The 17,742-nt window shown below is 31.3% G+C and overlaps 1 protein-coding gene and 1 non-coding gene across 2 annotated transcripts; both read left to right on the top strand.

The window, feature by feature from the left end:
- The first annotated feature begins 1,630 nt into the window (after positions 1 to 1,630).
- LOC120268748 lies at positions 1,631 to 3,707 on the top strand. Its single transcript, XM_039276034.1, has 5 exons — positions 1,631 to 1,954; positions 2,645 to 2,709; positions 2,805 to 2,865; positions 3,233 to 3,379; positions 3,454 to 3,707. Exons 1-5 carry the CDS (start codon positions 1,669 to 1,671, stop codon positions 3,579 to 3,581), a joined length of 687 nt encoding a protein of 228 aa, XP_039131968.1. The 5' UTR covers positions 1,631 to 1,668; the 3' UTR covers positions 3,582 to 3,707.
- Positions 3,708 to 17,245: 13,538 nt separating this feature from the next.
- Positions 17,246 to 17,336, top strand: LOC120269869. Its single transcript, XR_005539498.1, has one exon. It is a non-coding gene; the product is annotated as a small nucleolar RNA Z159/U59 (small nucleolar RNA).
- Positions 17,337 to 17,742: the final 406 nt, after the last annotated feature.

The following is a 17,742-nucleotide window of genomic DNA, read 5'->3' on the forward strand; positions in this document are numbered from 1 at the left end:
ATAGGCTAATATGTTCTTCTAACCCTATACAATTTTGCCTAAATGTCTGCAACTACTAAATATATACATATACAAAATGTATTCAGTTACCAAAACATATACAACTACCAAATATAGATTGATATGTAAAAGATATGACAATATTATGCCAATAATGAGGAAGCGACACACATTCTATTTACTTCTCAAAAATAAGTATCACTTTTTATATTTTTGTATTAATTCATTTGAAAGAGCAAAATAATAAAAATTAGAAGTGTTCAAAGTTTCGTTTGAATTCGTTTATAGCGAAATTTTAATCTGAACTGGACTTATTAAGTTATAAATTTATAATCCAAACTAAACTTTTATTGAGATAACAAAAGATAAAATTGATTTAAACGGTAAATGGTTTAACGGAAAACAATATTTTCATTAATAGAATTCTTATAACAAAAAAAATATACCTATACATATTATTAAAATTGATATATAATCTACTTCCAAAGTGTTTCGAGAACAAATTTAAATATTTTTTTATTACATTTAAGTTTTTTTTATATTAAATAAGATATTAATAATTTAAAATTTTTAATTACATTTATTTTTTGCACAATAAATATTCATACGACCTTTCAAAATTAAGGTATGCCAATTGTTTTAACTGTAGGGAATTATTTAATTATAACGTTAAAGTTTTCATTGTATGTTTAAATATAATATTGTCTCAAAAACCCCCAAATGTAATAAAAACTCCGATGCATTGCAAAGAAATTTGCCTAGTATTTTTTTTTAAGAGAAGGCCATGAGAAAGATAGATTGTCAAAGCTTCTCCATAATATTTTAACATATTAACATCGTTTTTAGTTGTGTTTTTAAATATTGATTTTCAATATTTTATTCAAATTGTTCAATTTGGTTTTCTACCACTAAATTCAATAAGATTTACCACCACGTCAGAATTTCCAATTTGCAATTCCAGCATTGAGAATTGGATCTCAAAATAAAACTAATCACTTAAGAAAAATTATTTAAAATGTTAGATTGTTTTTAATAATAAAGTGCGCAAACCACTCACCTCATCCATTATAGCAGGGATAGGGAGGTAATCCCTCGACTTCTCACTCCATAGAGGAGAGAGTTGCCATCTTTCTATTATATAACCTGGCGCATATTAGATATTCTTAATCAAGCAATACAAATAAAATAAAATAGTAAAAATTTTAGGAGGTCATCGTACTATGACCATTTTTCACTTTGCTCACTGAATTTCAATTTGTTTCTTTTTAATCATCCTACATTGATTTTCTTTCACCGGAAGGTCACCCATAAGAATTCGGTCAAAAAAACTGAGTTGGCCACCGGAATTGGCTGAGTTGGCTTGGACACGTCACCAAGCCAACTCAGCTTTTTTGACCGGATTCTTATAAGTGACCTCCCGGTGAAAGAAAAATAATGTAGGGTGACTAAAAAAAACAAATTAAAATTTAGTAGGCAAAGTGGAAAATGATTATAATACCGTGACCTTCTAAAATTTTTACCCTAAAATAAAATGTCAAATAATGAAAATAATGCAAAAATTCACAGTTCTGTTCACAAGTTATGGGATTGGCAAACAACTACTTTTATCTTCAATTGCAAACCAATGAAAGAATAGCCACTTCTCTTACTCTCTCACCAACATAGCAAATGGAAGCAACTCCATTGTCATCTTCTCTCTGGTTCTCCAACCCAAAATGTCCTCCTTCCATCCATTCCTCTCCATTTTCTACTGCTTTTCCCTTCCAACCTCTCATCCATGCCTCACCTTCCCTTCAACTCCAGGCCCTCTGCCTCAAGAGCTCACAAAGGAACCACCTTTATCATCCTCATCATCTCAGTTCAAGTCAGGGGAGGAGAGGACTTGCTGTTAGGTCTTCTGCTAGTGAGATCCCTTCAGTTGATGACTCAACAAAGTGGCTTTTTGAGCCTGTAGGTCTGTTTATGTTCACTTACTTTCCATTTTTGGGCTTGTTGTTATCATTAATTCAAGAAAGATGTTTCTTTTGTATGGATTGATGATGTTTGTTATATTATCTTTGTTTATTTGATTTGATTCTATAAGTTTGTGTTTGAAGTGATTTCAATGTGGAAAGAAGAACTATGAGCATGGTACAAGTGTTTAGATAACTTAGACATTTTCCATTCATTAAGAATTCAAGCCTTCATGCTCAATTACTCAATTTGGTTCATAAAACTCATCTAGTTTCATCTAGTAAATAAAATAGAACCTATTTTAATGCGAGGAATTGTCAGGGCCTCATGGTTTTGTCCTATAAAATACACATCATATATTCAGGTTCACGTCATACAGAATTCGATGTGATATCACAACTTGAACTTGAAAGCCATTATGTAATTTTGCCATTATGGTTTGCTATATAAGCTTGTAATATTAAGTGATTGTAGATGTGAGAGGTTTTGGGAGGCAACCAAGGTTTTCTTTTTATGTACTTCTTTATGATTTCTCTAACAATGCACTTCCTCATCATGCTTTGCATCAAGAGGTAGGCAAAATTATCAGACCTTACAAAATCCATATGTTTTCTTCTGTTTGATTGTTGTAACAATTGAAGGGTTTATCATCGGTATTGGTTAAAAGTACTTATCAAGTTTAATTTTACAGGGAATGGTGATTCACGGCATATTGGTTACCGAGTTCCTCTGCCAGGTGCATTCGAAGTCGTTTCTGTAAGTACTTTTTTTCTTTTTCTTTTTCCTTTTTCCTTTTTTCTTTGTTTTTTTATCTGCGGAATGTATTGCATATATTGTGTTCTTGTTTGCAGGATGTAGTGACTATAGGCAGGGTTCCTGAGAAAGCAGATATCGTGATTCCTATTGCTACAGGTTGTTCAAACAAACACAAACATAAACACCTTGTGATCTTTTTTTTTTTATGATAAATTTCCGGTTCAATTATATAACCATAAAAAATTTAGTGGTCAAAGACACATAAATGTTCTTATTGTATCTCAAAATTTCCTCATCATTAACTTGAGATGCAGAGACAATGAGATACATAATCTATAATATTTATTTGTTGGACGAAGCTTCATTATATCTGAAACGATGTCAAAACTGCTGAACTTTGTCAATTCTTTTTGTTGTGCTCATCTGCAATAGTTCCCAAGCATGAACGCTGACATTTGGGTCTGCGTTTTTCTTTTCTGCATAGATTGAATAATTGGTGATCTAATTCCTACTTCTTGAACAGTATCCGGTGTACACGCGAAGCTCAAGAAGAAGGAAGGAACATTGCTGATAACAGACTTGGACAGTACTAATGGAACATACATCAACGACATGAGGCTTAGGCCCGGCGCTGTCACGACAGTGTCACCGGGGAGTTTAATAACATTCGGTATGCAACTTCAAAGTTATGCTCTCTGTTTATGATTTTTTACAGTCAAATATAAATGGGGTACCATTTTTCAGGTGACACAAATTTGGCTATTTTTCGAGTTTCAAAGAAAGTCATAGAACACAAGGAAAACACAAGCATAACTGATGAATCTGAAATCGAAGCAGAGGCTGATGGACAGGAAAACAATGCGGAAGCTTGACTTTGATTTATTCCAAATCATTCAAATGTTCCAAATCTTGTGAATAATTTGTATCAATTACTGTTTTTCCATTGTCGAATAATTATTCTATTGAAATGCAAATTCAAAGAGAATGTTCTTCCATTATTTCCAATTTTTCTGCAGAATTGATCACAACAGTCAGAAATTCACATTCCAACAATAATTAGCAAACAAAGCACAACAATTACAATCAGAAATTTATTTTTACATTCCTAATCAGGGATCGAAACACGGTAAATTAGTTAATTAATTAACAAGCATTCTCCAACATATTCCTAAACTCAGAAAAATCAATTTTCCCATCACCATTCTGATCAAACACACTGATCATGCTCTCACAATCCTCCAGCCGGAAATCTTCTTTGAATCCTAACCTTCTCAAAACACTCCAAAGCTTTCTGGCATCAATAAACCCGTCTTCCTGCCGATCAAAAACATAGAAAGCTTCTTCAAGTTCCTCCAAACTAGCTTCCTTCTCCTCCAAAAAGCTCAATGTTGTTTCTAATAACTCACTATCTTGACAACTTGTTTCAGACCTCCATCCAATCAAACCAACCTTCTTGATAACCAGTTTAATATCATCATCGGTTATATCGTCATCTGAACAACATGATACTGAATTATGCTTTTCATGTTCATAAGAAAAAAACCAGATTTTTCGAAAATTTGGCAAGCAAGAAGGAAGGACTTCCCTCAATAAATTTGACACCCTGCATGGGGTCAACAACTTGAGCAATTCAGTAAACAAACTATTCAGGATTATGCACTCCATGGTTTTAATCAAACTAATCAAAAACATATATTGACTCTTTGAATATAATTTCATTCTTCCCATATATATATAGACACACACATACATAGACTTTATGGAATGGCAAGTGCATAGAAGTTGGCCATGAAAATCATGGAAGGAAGGAATGGATGGTAGGATCATGAGTTATTACCGATCACGAGGCGAATAGACGGATAGGATGTGATGATTAGTTTGAGTGAATATATGTGTTTGTTGGGAGGAGGATGGTGGAAATTGTATGGAAGAAAGGTATGGACTTTGTTGGTTGTTGCATGGAATTGAATCCATTGCTTATTGTTCTGGAATATATAATTAAATATTGCTTTAATGTGAAGTATGCTTGGCAATGTGGGCTTGACTAAGTTATTGTTTATATTCCCATTCTAAATAATGTGAACTAGTGTTTATGAGAATATATATATATATATATATATATATATGAAGCATGTTTTAAATAAATGGGAAAACTTTATCCTGTGAGAATTTTGGATTTAAGAAGAAAGTAATAATGATAAAGTTTGATTTGGTTTAAATCCACTTTTTAGAAGCATGCGTCGACACTTATTCTTATTCTTTGAATTTAATATCTATGTATGTTTATTTTGATATCTTTAATTAGTCTTTTTTATTTGTTGAAACTTCGTTGTCGGTTGGGGAATGGAGATTATTAACTTAATTTTTATTTTTTTTAATTTAGTTAAAAAAAAATTAAAAGTAAGTTAGTATTATTAACTTAAAAGGAACAAACATTGATCCTAATAGCAATTTTATACCCAGAAGAGCTAATATAATAGAGATTCGTAAAATTACATTTGATATATTTAATAATTTTTTATAAATTGTGGACAAGGCACAATATTATTAAAGAATTAAAAATAAAGAAATACAAATGGTAGAATGAACCTAAAACGGATGAAGTGTTTCGGGGGTAAGAAAACAAACATCTTAATTTGAAAAAAAACAAATTTAAAGGTAAAAAGAAAAAAAAGCATTTTAATTAATTATATTCATGTCAACAATTTCTTAGTCTATTGTTACCAAATCACTTGTGTAGAATTTTTATATTCTGCTAAAGAGATATGTTCGAACCTCATCTCACGTAGGGTGAGGGCACAAATACATTAAGATATTAATTCTACATCTATGCATGCCCCTAACACTAATTTGTTCACGTTTCAGCAAATATATATATATATATATAGTGCAACTAGGATAAGTAATAATAACCAAAGCATTGGAGTGGCGAAGAATGGGATGAGAGTGTTAGGTTTGTAGTAGAAATCGGGTTTGACAGTTGTAATTTATTGAAGTACTGTGCATCTGATGATTGGATAGCTAAGGTCAAATTACTGTATATCCCACTGTGTTAGAGAACTGTTTAAGTTCATTGGATTGCAATTCAACGATTCACCACAAATGTCCGTAGATATGTTATTTATTAATGTTCATAGATAATGCAACACTCATATATATATATATATATATATGATTATATATAGAAGTTTATATTTTATAATTGCATTTGCTTTGCCAAAGACTAATTTGAGTCGCACAAGTCTCCTCTAGAGTTTCAAGTCTTTAAATATAAAATTTGGATGCTTATCTAAAACCTAAAACGACCACGAGTCTTGCCACATGAAATTAATTGGATGCAAAGCATATTAAAAAAAAAACTCTCAAGATTCTTCTTAGTTATTTCCTTGAATTTTTTCATGGCAGGTCCTACATATATAAGGACACCCAATGTGGGAAGTCAAACCATATCCCAAACTTCTTTCTCCCCACCAACCTGTAAATGAGCCTACCTTAAACTCACTATTTTTTCAAAAAATATCTCATAATTTTTTTTTAAAAATAAACCATTAAAAACACATTAGTGAAATCATAAAGATCTGCAAATGAGACTTTGGAGCCGTTTGATTCGCGGTAATGTAGAAAAGATTACCATATATTATGTGGTAATCTGAAAATATTACCACGTTTAGCATTGCACGGATGGTAATGTGGATGGTAATATCACATTACCAATTTATAAATATTACCAAAAAAGTGGTAATCCTATTACCACCAAATTTGGTGTCTATCTTGGATTACCATGATAATCTTATAATTTTTTATATTTTAACAAATTGATTACCATGACAACCAAACACGGTAATGAATTATTCCCGGTAATAAGAGTTTCCAACCAAATATGATTATATTAAATTACCGCAATATTCCCAACCATATAACATTCTCACTTATATTACCATGGTAATCTCGTTATGTGGTAATATATCATTACCACGAACCAAACGACCCCTTAAGGATTTTAGTTAGCTTGCTGGAGTTAAAATGAGTTTAATTAATTAAAAAAATACAACTACTAAAAAAAATACAAGAAAAAACAAAATAAGACAATGAAAAAACTGATTTTTAAAAAATATAATTATAATTTAAAATATAATAGATCTAAAAAGAATTTTTTTAAAAAAATATATACGTATGAATCCATTAGAAAAGCTAAAGAAATATTTTGTGTGAATTAAAATTTGAAAGCGATGGATTTAGACCTAGTCTCATGTATGTGATACAAATGTCTTAAATGAATTAAAATATTTTAATTAGTGTCATTAATCTATGAAAGGTTTTTATCATTGACTTGGAAACCATCAATCCGCTACATCATTTTCAAATTAAATTTGTCTTAGAAACTTGTGTCAATCAGATCCAATTTAATGGGAATTTACACTTTTAAATTCATATAACAAGGACATGATTTAGATTTAAATAATATGAAATTATTGTGCTTAAAGGAATTAATATAATCTATACACAGCATGGAACATGAACTAGCTCAAATAATGAAACAAAAGAGAATCAAATTATTTTAGAGGAAAGGACCGGCACATTACTTTAATTATTTCAATTCTCAAAAAATAAATAAATAAATAAATAAAATTATCAAAATATTTTTATTTAAAAAATTTTACTTTTAAATTCAAATTAAGATAAAGTTATAAAATTACTCTACTATACCCCTCACAAGTAGTGCTTGTGTTTGTGTGTGAGAAGGGTGATCGCTCTATTTTGCACTTACATCGGCATTGTCATCCTAGTGTTACCCTACGGATCTCGTTGCCACCAATGTCAATTTATTTACAGTGTTTGTTGAGAACATGAGACTATATAAAAATAAATAAATAGAAAAATATTCTATGAACATAAGAAAAATCTACCAGGAGTGTTTAATAATTTTGGCTAATATAAGATATCTTCATGAGATCATTTTTATGAGGAAATATATATTAGTGAAATTTGTACACATATATACTTGCGTAAAAAAAATAATTATCTTGCACGTACCATCTAAATGAAATGCAAGCATTAGTTTTTTTTATAAATTATTTCAAAATTTGCCTCGGAATAATATTAAAAATCAAAAAAATAGTTTTATAATTTCTTTTATGTCATATTTATTGATGTTCTTTTTGTTTTCATTTACATATCATTAAATGTCATAAGATGATTTTTAACTGGTAGAATTTTTGTTCAGCCCTTTATCTTAATATTTATTTTTATGACTTTATTTTTGAATGTATACTAAGTTTTCTTATACTTTGTATTTTCAAAATATTTGATATGGTCGCCACCAGAAATATCACAAAAAAATTGTGATTAGTTTACTCATATTTCTATTTGAAGTATGAACAAATTTATTAGTTTAGGTCACTAGATTTATGTTTGATTAGAGAAAATTGATAAAATAATTGTACATTTTGGGATGTACATGGAGTAATTACTCTAGATATTTTGAAAGTACATGTATTATTAAAAAAAATAAAAATAAAATATATGATTCAAAATCTACCAACATCTTTGCTGAGGCGGATAAAACCAAAATGAATATTAAGATGAAGGATGAAGGGCATCAATAGGGCTAATAATGGCGTGGACGGGGCAGGCACTGGGATTCTCGGTCCCTAATTCCCCAATGGGGGAAATTGCTTCCCCATCCCCATCTCCATCTTTACTGGGATCCCCATGGAGATTCCCTATTTGCAAACATTGCTATTGCATTTTAATACTTATAAATTTTAAATTTTTAGAAAATAGATTTAATACCAATACATCTATGAAAAATATAAAAACTAGTAAACATAAATACATACATGAAAAACATGAAAACTACTTAATATATATAGAGCTCAACAAACTTGTCAAACTAGCATATAAAAACTTATATATTTATATAAACTCCAAATGGTTTTTAATATAGAGCAAAATATAAAATTTGGAATTCATATAAATATGCAGAACAATCTAAAATTGAAGTTATTTGTATCATTATTTATGGATTTGGATTTTTTTAATGTTGGGGAAAAATTATATATATATAATTTCTATCATGTTGGGATCCCTGCGGCCGCTCCCGTCCCCGTTTAGGAAATGGGGACTGATTGGCTTGTCCCCACCCCCACATGAGAGGGAATCGGGGAATCCTTGCCCCTGCCCTCACGGGGAAAAAATGAGGAATCTTAGTCCCTGTAGGGTCAGGTCTCAGAGCGATCGGGGATTTCATGCCCCATTACCACCCTTATGCATCAATAAGAGTGTAATTAAGATATATATATATATATATATATAATCAAACTATTATACGAACTTAGTAATAATGGTTCCAAAAAAGATATGTCAAGTTGTTAAATGGGTCATCTTAGACTGCCACATCGACCCGGAGGGTGGCCTATAATGGACCACGGCAAGAGCCCAATTGGGCTCATGTTGTGCTGAGTAGCTCGCGGGCTTGCCTATTTAGTTTTTAATTTTTATTCAAAAAATTCAAAATTTACAAAAAAAAAAAATTAAAATTGGAAAATTATTTTTTAAAAAAAATCACATGAAAACATGCGCGTAAAATAAAAAGTCCAAATAAAAAAATGGCAAATTATATGAATAATAAATAAGTACAATTTGAAAGCATTTAAAAAAAAAATTAATAAGCATGCACTTAAAACAATAAAACTAGAGTAATGCTATATAGAACGAACAGATCACACGAAACCAGCCACACGAATGATGTGCCTGGTGACGTGTGATCTGTTTTTTTTTTAAAATTTAAAAAAAAATAAAAAGAGAACAGATCACACGTGATCTCTCTTCTCTCTCTCTCTCTTTCTCGTTTAAGTGTGTGCTCCCATCCCGGGAGCGGGGGAGACAGACGCAGTCGGGAGCGAGGAGGCGGGGGAGGCAGAGCCGGCGGGAGTGGGGAGAGCAGACGGCAGCCGGGAACAGCGGCCGGGAGTGGGGAAAGACGGACGGCCGGGAGGCAGTGGAGCAGAGCAGCGGCACTGGGCGGGGAGACCAAGGACGGCGGGGAGCACACACTCCAACAAGAGAGAGAGAGATCACGTGTGATCTGTTCTCTTTTTATTTTTTTTAATTTTAAAAAAAAAAACAGATCACACGTCACCAACCACATCATTCGTGTGGCTGGTTTCGTGTGATCTGTTCGTTCTATATAGCATTACTCATAAAACTAAAACTAACGTCACACGTTGATTTCAATGGAGATAAAATATCTAAAAATTATATATATAATGGTCAAGAGTTTAAATATATATTTTTTCACATAATTTATCAAAAAATGATTTAATAAAATTAGTTTTATCCTCTTAAATTTATTTATATATAATTTTAAATGTTTAATTATTTTTATTATTATAATTTAATAATATGGACAAACTATCATAGACATCTTATTTAGGCCCAGATAAATATATTCAAGAAAGAGAAAAAAAATAGGTTCACTTGATTGTAGAAACTTAGGAGGTGTTTGTCATGGTTGCAAATTTATGTTTTTTGTTTTCAATTTTATGTTGTGAAAAAAATAATAATAAAATATGTTTGGCATTTTATTTTTTTTTAAAAAATTTTGGCAACAATCCTCATGTTTCAAAAAAAATGGAAGCAACAATTTTATGTTTTCACCTTTTTGAAAGCCTTTCAAATCTCTTCCTTCCACCATGTAACCCTTCCTCTCTCTCTACTCCTCTCCTCTCTCTCTCTCTCTCTCTCTCTCTCCTTTTAATCTCTAATTTTTAATATTTTAAAAAATATACAATTTGTTTTAGAAATCATTACTAATCATTTTAATATATATATATATATATATTAGAAAAATTATGATTATTGACCCTTGATATTTTACAAATTATTTTATATAGTATAAAAATTATATTTTTAGAAAATGTTTGTGAAAATTTTTGTTTGGCCCTTGATTTTTATAAACTAGGATATAACATATATATATATATATATATATTTGAAAAAATATTTGTAAAATTCTACTGTTTGAGCTATTGACTTTTTACTTGATTTAAAAAAAAATGTCTCTATATTGCCCCTCCTCCGCTTTTATTTTTTAAAAAATCGGATGGGTTCAATCTGAATATTTATATAATATATATATATATATAAATTTTTTTAAGGCAAACTTGAAAATATTTTTTAATTTCAAATGGTTTAATTTTTATGAGATTTTTTTACCTATATAATACCAGTCTATGTAATTAATTTTATTTAATAATATAATCAAGTAAACTAATATGGAAGATAAAGTTTAATAAAAAATATATAAATATGAATTTGAAAAAATGATAAAAAAACGTCATAATAATTTTTTGCTAACCAAAAGTGTTTTTGTTTTCAGCTTTTTAAAATACACAATAGTGAGTGTATCTTTTTTGTTTTAAAAAAGTGAAGACAAAATAAAATCAAAGCAAAAACAAAATAAAAAACAAAACTTGAAAAAACATAAATAATGTCAAACGACTCCTTAGTTGGCCAGATTATGGGTTGTGGCTAGCATAAGCAAGGGTCAGCTCAAGAGTAACAAGGCCAATGGAGCAATTGCTTAGGCCCCAATATTTTTTAAGGCTTTATTTTTAGATTTTTTTAATAATAATTTTAATTTTAAGGCCTCATTTTTTTATTTTTTTAATAATAATTTTAATTTTAAGGCCTCATTTTTAGATTTTTTAATAATAATTTTAATTTTAAGGCCTCATTTTTAGATTTTTTAATAATAATTTTAAAAACTTTAAATTTTGAAAACTTGCAATAATTATCGTAATATAAAAAATATTTTAATTTAATATTTAGCCAATGTTATATAATCTTCGGTAACTTTTAGAATTTAAAATAACAGAGTAAAATATTAAATATTTTTATTTTGATGCTTAATTAATCTCATAACTTCTCTAACTAACTCTTCAAAATTATATTTTAATCATGTTGGCTTTTCTCATGCATTTATTTCTCCAAAATTAATATAATATTCATTTATTTTGATTATAAATGAGATTCTTTGTAATTTTTTTTATTGTTACATTTTTACTTTTATGAGTTTTGCTCACAAATTTTACCGTTTGATATGCAAAGTTTTGAGGTACAACGCAAGTTTCACAAGTTTCTTTGTTCCTTCTTTGATTTATAAATTGGCTGAGAGCACAACACAAGAGGTTGTTATAGTACACGACAAGTGAATAAAATTTTTGTACCACCAAAACCTCTTTACAAAAATTCTATCGCACAACCAAAAGACTAAATCATCCTCAATAAAAATAAAAATCACAATCACGACATACCACATCCCACATCCCACGGCACTCTCTGCTGATGCATACCCTTCCCCATTTACATAATCCTCTTCTTTCTTTCCATCTTCGCCTCTTCTCCCTTTTATTTTTCCCCCTCCCGTTTTTCCAAAAATTTTATAGTTTCCAGGGCCTTCTTATCAAATAGAGGTTTGATTCGTAATATCTATGTGTTTTTGGATAAATAAAAGTGATCAATATTTAGATATTGAAAATTTAAACCATATAAAAAATATACATAAATCTTTTTATTTTTTTATCCAAAAATTTAAAATTAAAATTTTGTTAAAAATAAATATAAATCCTTTTATATCTTTACCATGAATCATGGGATAAGATTTTCTTGAAAATATCAAATATATTAGTGAACTCGTATAAAAAATATTATTTAAAAATTGTGTTTATTTTTAATAATAAATTATTTTCCATATATTTTGAAAATACACAAATATAATTATGATTTAATAAGTTTATTAATTATAAAAAATTTAATCATGTTAATATTGATAATGAGAGAAACTTCAAATTTATTTTTTTTATTATGAAGTTTTTTATTGCGTAACATATAAGATAGTAGTAAGGGTGTCATAAGAATTTATGATATTTTGTCCAATACTTAGTACAAATTAAACGGGAATAACACAAAAAATTTTGTGCTATCTATAGAACATTAAACATGGTACAGAACAAGCAGTTGTGATGTACCACAACTCCTTGTACTATCATGTACAACTTGTACTGTTCTTAATTGTGTATCTGTGGGCTCCTTTCTTTCCATCCGGCCTTTGATTAGGATTGACCGGATAAAAAGCATGGATCACAAATCAAATTTTAATATTTTGTAGACTTCAATGGATTGTGGGTTCATGACTTCTATTAGGGGCAAGCTCCTAGTGTTAATTACCTTGGACATTGTCACAAGAACCTCCGATTAAGAAAATAAGTGTGAAAAAAAAAAACAGATTCTGACAAATAAATTTTATTCATGAATTCATAGACTTCATTGAAAGTAGAAGAAGTTTGGAATTTAATCATCTTGACACAACAATAATTGTAGCCTTTTATTCCCTTCCGACTATTTTGCCGAAAAACGCGCTTTGACTTTTGTTGACTTCTAGTCTTCATCAACGGTTGAAATATGCATCTTAACATGATTTAGAAACTTATGAAGTTATATCTTGGATATTTGGATTTGTATCTTGGACTTGATTTGGAACTTGATTTGATTCTTCATAAACTTCGGCCTTCAGGCTTGTGAAACTTTTTTTGCAACTTGTGAACTCTCCAACGCTTTATCCTTAATGTTGTTGAGCTCATTTGTTGATTTGTTTGAACTTAGAACTTGGACTTTGAACTTGCATTTTGGATTTGATTTGAAACTTGATTTGATTTTTTTATAAGCTTCGGCGTTCATGCTTGTGAAGCTTTTTTACAACTTGTGAACTCTCCAACGCTTTATCCTTGAGGTTGTTAAGCTCATTTGTTGATTCATTTAAAACTTGAAACTTGGACATTTGAATTTGCATTCTTAGATTTTGATTTGGAACTTGATTTGATTTTTCATAAGCTTTGGCTTTCATGCTTGTGAAGCTCTTTACAACTTGTGAACCCTCTAACGCTTTATCCTTGAGGTTGTTAAGCTCATTTGTTGATTCATTTGAAACTTGAAACTTGGACATTTGAATTTGCATTCTTAGATTTTGATTTGGAATTTGATTTGATTTTTCATAAGCTTCGGCTTTCATGCTTGTGAAGCTCTTTACAACTTGTGAACTCTCCAACGCTTTATCCTTGAGGTTGTTAAGCTCATTTGTTGACTTGTTTGAAACTTGAATATTTGATTTTGCATCTTAGATTTAATTTGGATTTCAAGCTGTGAATTCCCTATGTCGATGAATCACAAACTTGGTTTGACCTTCCATAAGCTTCGTCTGTCATGCTTGTGAAGCTTCTTTTTGCAACTTGTGAACTCTTCAACACTTTAACTTTGAGGTTGTTGAGCTCATTTGTTGACTTGTTTGAAATTTGTGTCTTGTACTTTGAACTTGCATCTTGAATTTGATTTGGAACTTGATTTGATTTTTTTATAAGCTTCGGCTTTCATGCTTGTGAAGCTTTTTGCAACTTGTAAACTCTTCAACACTTTAACTTTACTGTTGTTGAGCTCATTTGTTGATTTGTTTGAAACTTGGAACTTGGACTTATTAGTTTGCATCTTGAATTTTATTTGGAACTTGATTTGATTTGATTTTTTTTATATGCTTCGGCTTTCAGGCTTGTGAGGTTTTTTTACGATTTGTGAACTCTTCAACACTTTAACTCTGAGGTTATTGAGCTCATTTATCTTGGATGTTTTGAGTTTATCTTGAATTTGATCTGGACTTTAAGTTATAGATTCTCTGTATTGAGGAATCGCAAATATGGTTTGGCTTTTCATGAACTTCGGCTTTTATGCTTGTGAAGCTTTTTACAACTTGTGAACTCTTCAACTCTTCATCCTTGAGGTTGTTGGGTTCATTTGTTGAATTTGCATTCTTTGATTTGATTTGGAACTTGATTTGGAACTTGATTTGACTTTTCATAAGCTTCGGCCTTCAGGCTTGTGAAACTTTTTGCAACTTATGAACTCTTCAACACTGTAATCTTGAGGTTGTTGAGCTCATCTGTTGATTCATCATTTTTTTAATGCCTTGATTTTAATTTGATTTTTTTTCCTTTTTTTTCGAATGCTTTGCTTTTGAAGGTCTTGAAATTTCTTCATCACTCCTAAGAGAGTCAATGGCCTCAAACAGGGTCCATGCGCTCAAAGAGAGTTTTAAGGGTTTCGGAATTTTTTTCATCACTCCTAAGAGAGTCAATGGCCTCAAACAGGGTCCATCAGCTCAAAAAGAGTTTTAAGGGTTTTTGGAATTTTTCATCACTTCTAAGAGAGTCAATGGCCTCAAAGAGGGTCCATCAGCTCAAAAAGAGTTTTAAGGGTTTTTGGAATTTTTCATCACTCCTAAGAGAGTCAATGGCCTCAAACAGGGTCCATCAGCTCGAAAAGAGTTTTAAGTGTTTTTGGAGTTTTTCATCACTCCTAAGAGAGTCAATGGCCTCAAACAGGGTCCATCAGCTCAAAAAGAGTTTTAAGGGTTTTTGAAATTTTTCATCACTCCTAAGAGAGTCAATGGCATCAAACATGGTCCATCAGCTCGAAAAAGAGTTTTTAAGGGTTTTTGGAATTTTTTTCATCACTCGAAAGATAGTCAATAGCCTCAAAAAGGGTCCATCACTCAAAGAGAGTTTTTAAGGTTTTTGGAATTTTCTATCACTTCTAAGAGAGTTAATGGCCTCAAACAGGGTCCATCAGCTCAAAGAGATTTGTCATCACTCCAAAGAGAGTCAATGACCTCAAACCGGGTCCAAGAGCTCAAAGAGAGTTTTAAAAGGATCTTCAATAGCCCATCCGCTTCAGTGATCAGTTAAGAGGCAATGAAGAGGCCCTCTAAAAGAGAGCAGTCGACATGCATTAGACATCAAGGTAAGCTTAAGGGGGTCTTGTGAAATTACCAAAATACCCCTCATCTTCGCTAAAAATCCTTTTTTTCTTCTTTTCTTTTTTCTCTTTTTTTTTTGCATTTAGATCCTCTAACTTTTTATTTTTTTCACATTTTATCAAATTTTGCAAATAAACCCCCAAACTTTCACATTTTCATATTTTTTCATATTTATTATTTTTTTGCAGTTAAACCTTCGTGCTTTCGTATTTTCACACATTTTCACATTTTTTGCATATATGTCCTTAATTATTTCATCATTTTTTTCTCCATTGATTTTGCATAAAAGCCCAACTTTCTACAAATGTATTTTTTTACCACGACAGAGCCCTCTTTTTTTTAAATAACGAACAATTATATTTCTAAGCATGTTAAAAGTTCAAAAAAACTAACTAGAGGAAAATCTACAAGCCAAGGCATGAGATGGAGATTTTGATTGAGAAAACATGCCAGCATGGATACATAAAAGCATGTTGCCACGTATACAATTCATTACTCACTTAATCAAGGAGTGCATGGTTAGTAAAAGCAATCCAAGTTATGGATCCTACCATGGCATGGATTGACATGGGAGTGAATGAAGATTTTTTTTGTTTTGTAAAATAAAATCCAGACATTTTTTCTTTATAGCATAGATGCAACCAGAACATGTATAAGCATATATATTTTGGATGGAACTCTATAAGAGCATCTACCTCTTTCAAGCTATAAGCACTTGACGAGCTTCTCAAGCATGCCTCGAGATTTGTGCCGGGGTTATGAACATCATCTTGCTTGCCGTGGTGGAGCACTTGCCGTGGTGGAGCAATTGATCTTTTCCTTCTTTTTTTTTAAGGGAAACATCAAAATGCCAACAAGTCAATTTGATGAAGAACTTCATCGATGATCTTTTTTTATGATTGAGGCCCTGTTTGGATAGCTGTAAAATCCTACATAATCTGTACATTATGGCAGAAAAAAAATATTTTCACAAATTATGCCATAATGGGTGTTTGGGTACCTAATTTACACCCCAAAAAATATGGCATAATGTGGGGATTCTGCCAGAAAAAAATATTCCAGTGGAACTGGAATATTTTTTTATTATGAAATGCGTGACCCCTCGTTCGCCCGAACTCCTTCACCCGAATTCCTTTCTTCTCAAAAACTCCACCGGATCCAGAGCCTTAATGTGCTGCGTTGCCGACTGCCATGCCCAAAAGCTTGAAGCCGTTGCCGGAGTGGAACATCCAAAGCACCCTCCCACCTCCGACAGCTGTGTCGCCAGCTGATGAGCGGCAACGGTGACGGCTGAAGCCATGACAACAAGGTTTAGGGTTTGATCTAGGGCACCGACGCTCAGAGACTATAAAAGGGCTGGTGTTGCTGTTCTCTTGTTCCATCTCTTTCCATTCTTCACACGGCGGCGAAACCAGAGAGGTGTGTTGAACTTTTCTTTCAGATTTGTTTCTTTCTTCTTTGTTTAATGGCCATGCTTTCATGGAACAAAGTATTTGATGAATAAAAGTTGGATCTTTGTGATTGGTTTTGTTGAATTTATGGGTTCTAATGGTTCATTGCAATAACGTTTGATCGAAGATCATGATTTTATTCAGAAAAAAAAGTTTGATCGTGATTCATTCAGAAATTTTTGATTTTTTAATTGTTTTGGTAGCGTTGTGGTTTTGGATTGTTTCCTATGAAGATCAATAGAATACTTTCGTTCTTCTGAGGGTGATGTTGCCCATGCGGAGTAATTTATGGAGACCTGAACTGAGGAACATTGACTCGTTTCTAAAGCCAACGCTGCCAATGCTTTGGGTAGTTTTTTTTTTTTGGGAGACGGGAAGTACTCACTTCTTCTTTGATTCATATGCTAACCTTTCTCAGCCTTGTTTGATTTTTTTCCTTTTCAATAATTTGTATAAGTTTGTGTTGTGTCCTTATTTATGATTTCCCTGTTTTGATGCTCTAGTTTTTTTGTACTTTCTGTTGATGGGGATGCTTATGAGATGTGGCTTCATTATAATTATCTTGTTAGGAAAGGAATTTCAAGATTTGTGTTTTATTCTCATGGATTGAAGACCAGAATTTCTATGGGATAGGGTTGGCGGAAAAGGTTGCCTAGCGTCTTAGCATTTTCTTGTGACTATTTTTTTGTGGTTCTCTTCTATGATTTGTGTCTTTGA

This window comes from Dioscorea cayenensis, chromosome 9 (assembly GCF_009730915.1).
Source record: "Dioscorea cayenensis subsp. rotundata cultivar TDr96_F1 chromosome 9, TDr96_F1_v2_PseudoChromosome.rev07_lg8_w22 25.fasta, whole genome shotgun sequence".
In the NCBI taxonomy this organism is placed as follows: domain Eukaryota; kingdom Viridiplantae; phylum Streptophyta; class Magnoliopsida; order Dioscoreales; family Dioscoreaceae; genus Dioscorea; species Dioscorea cayenensis.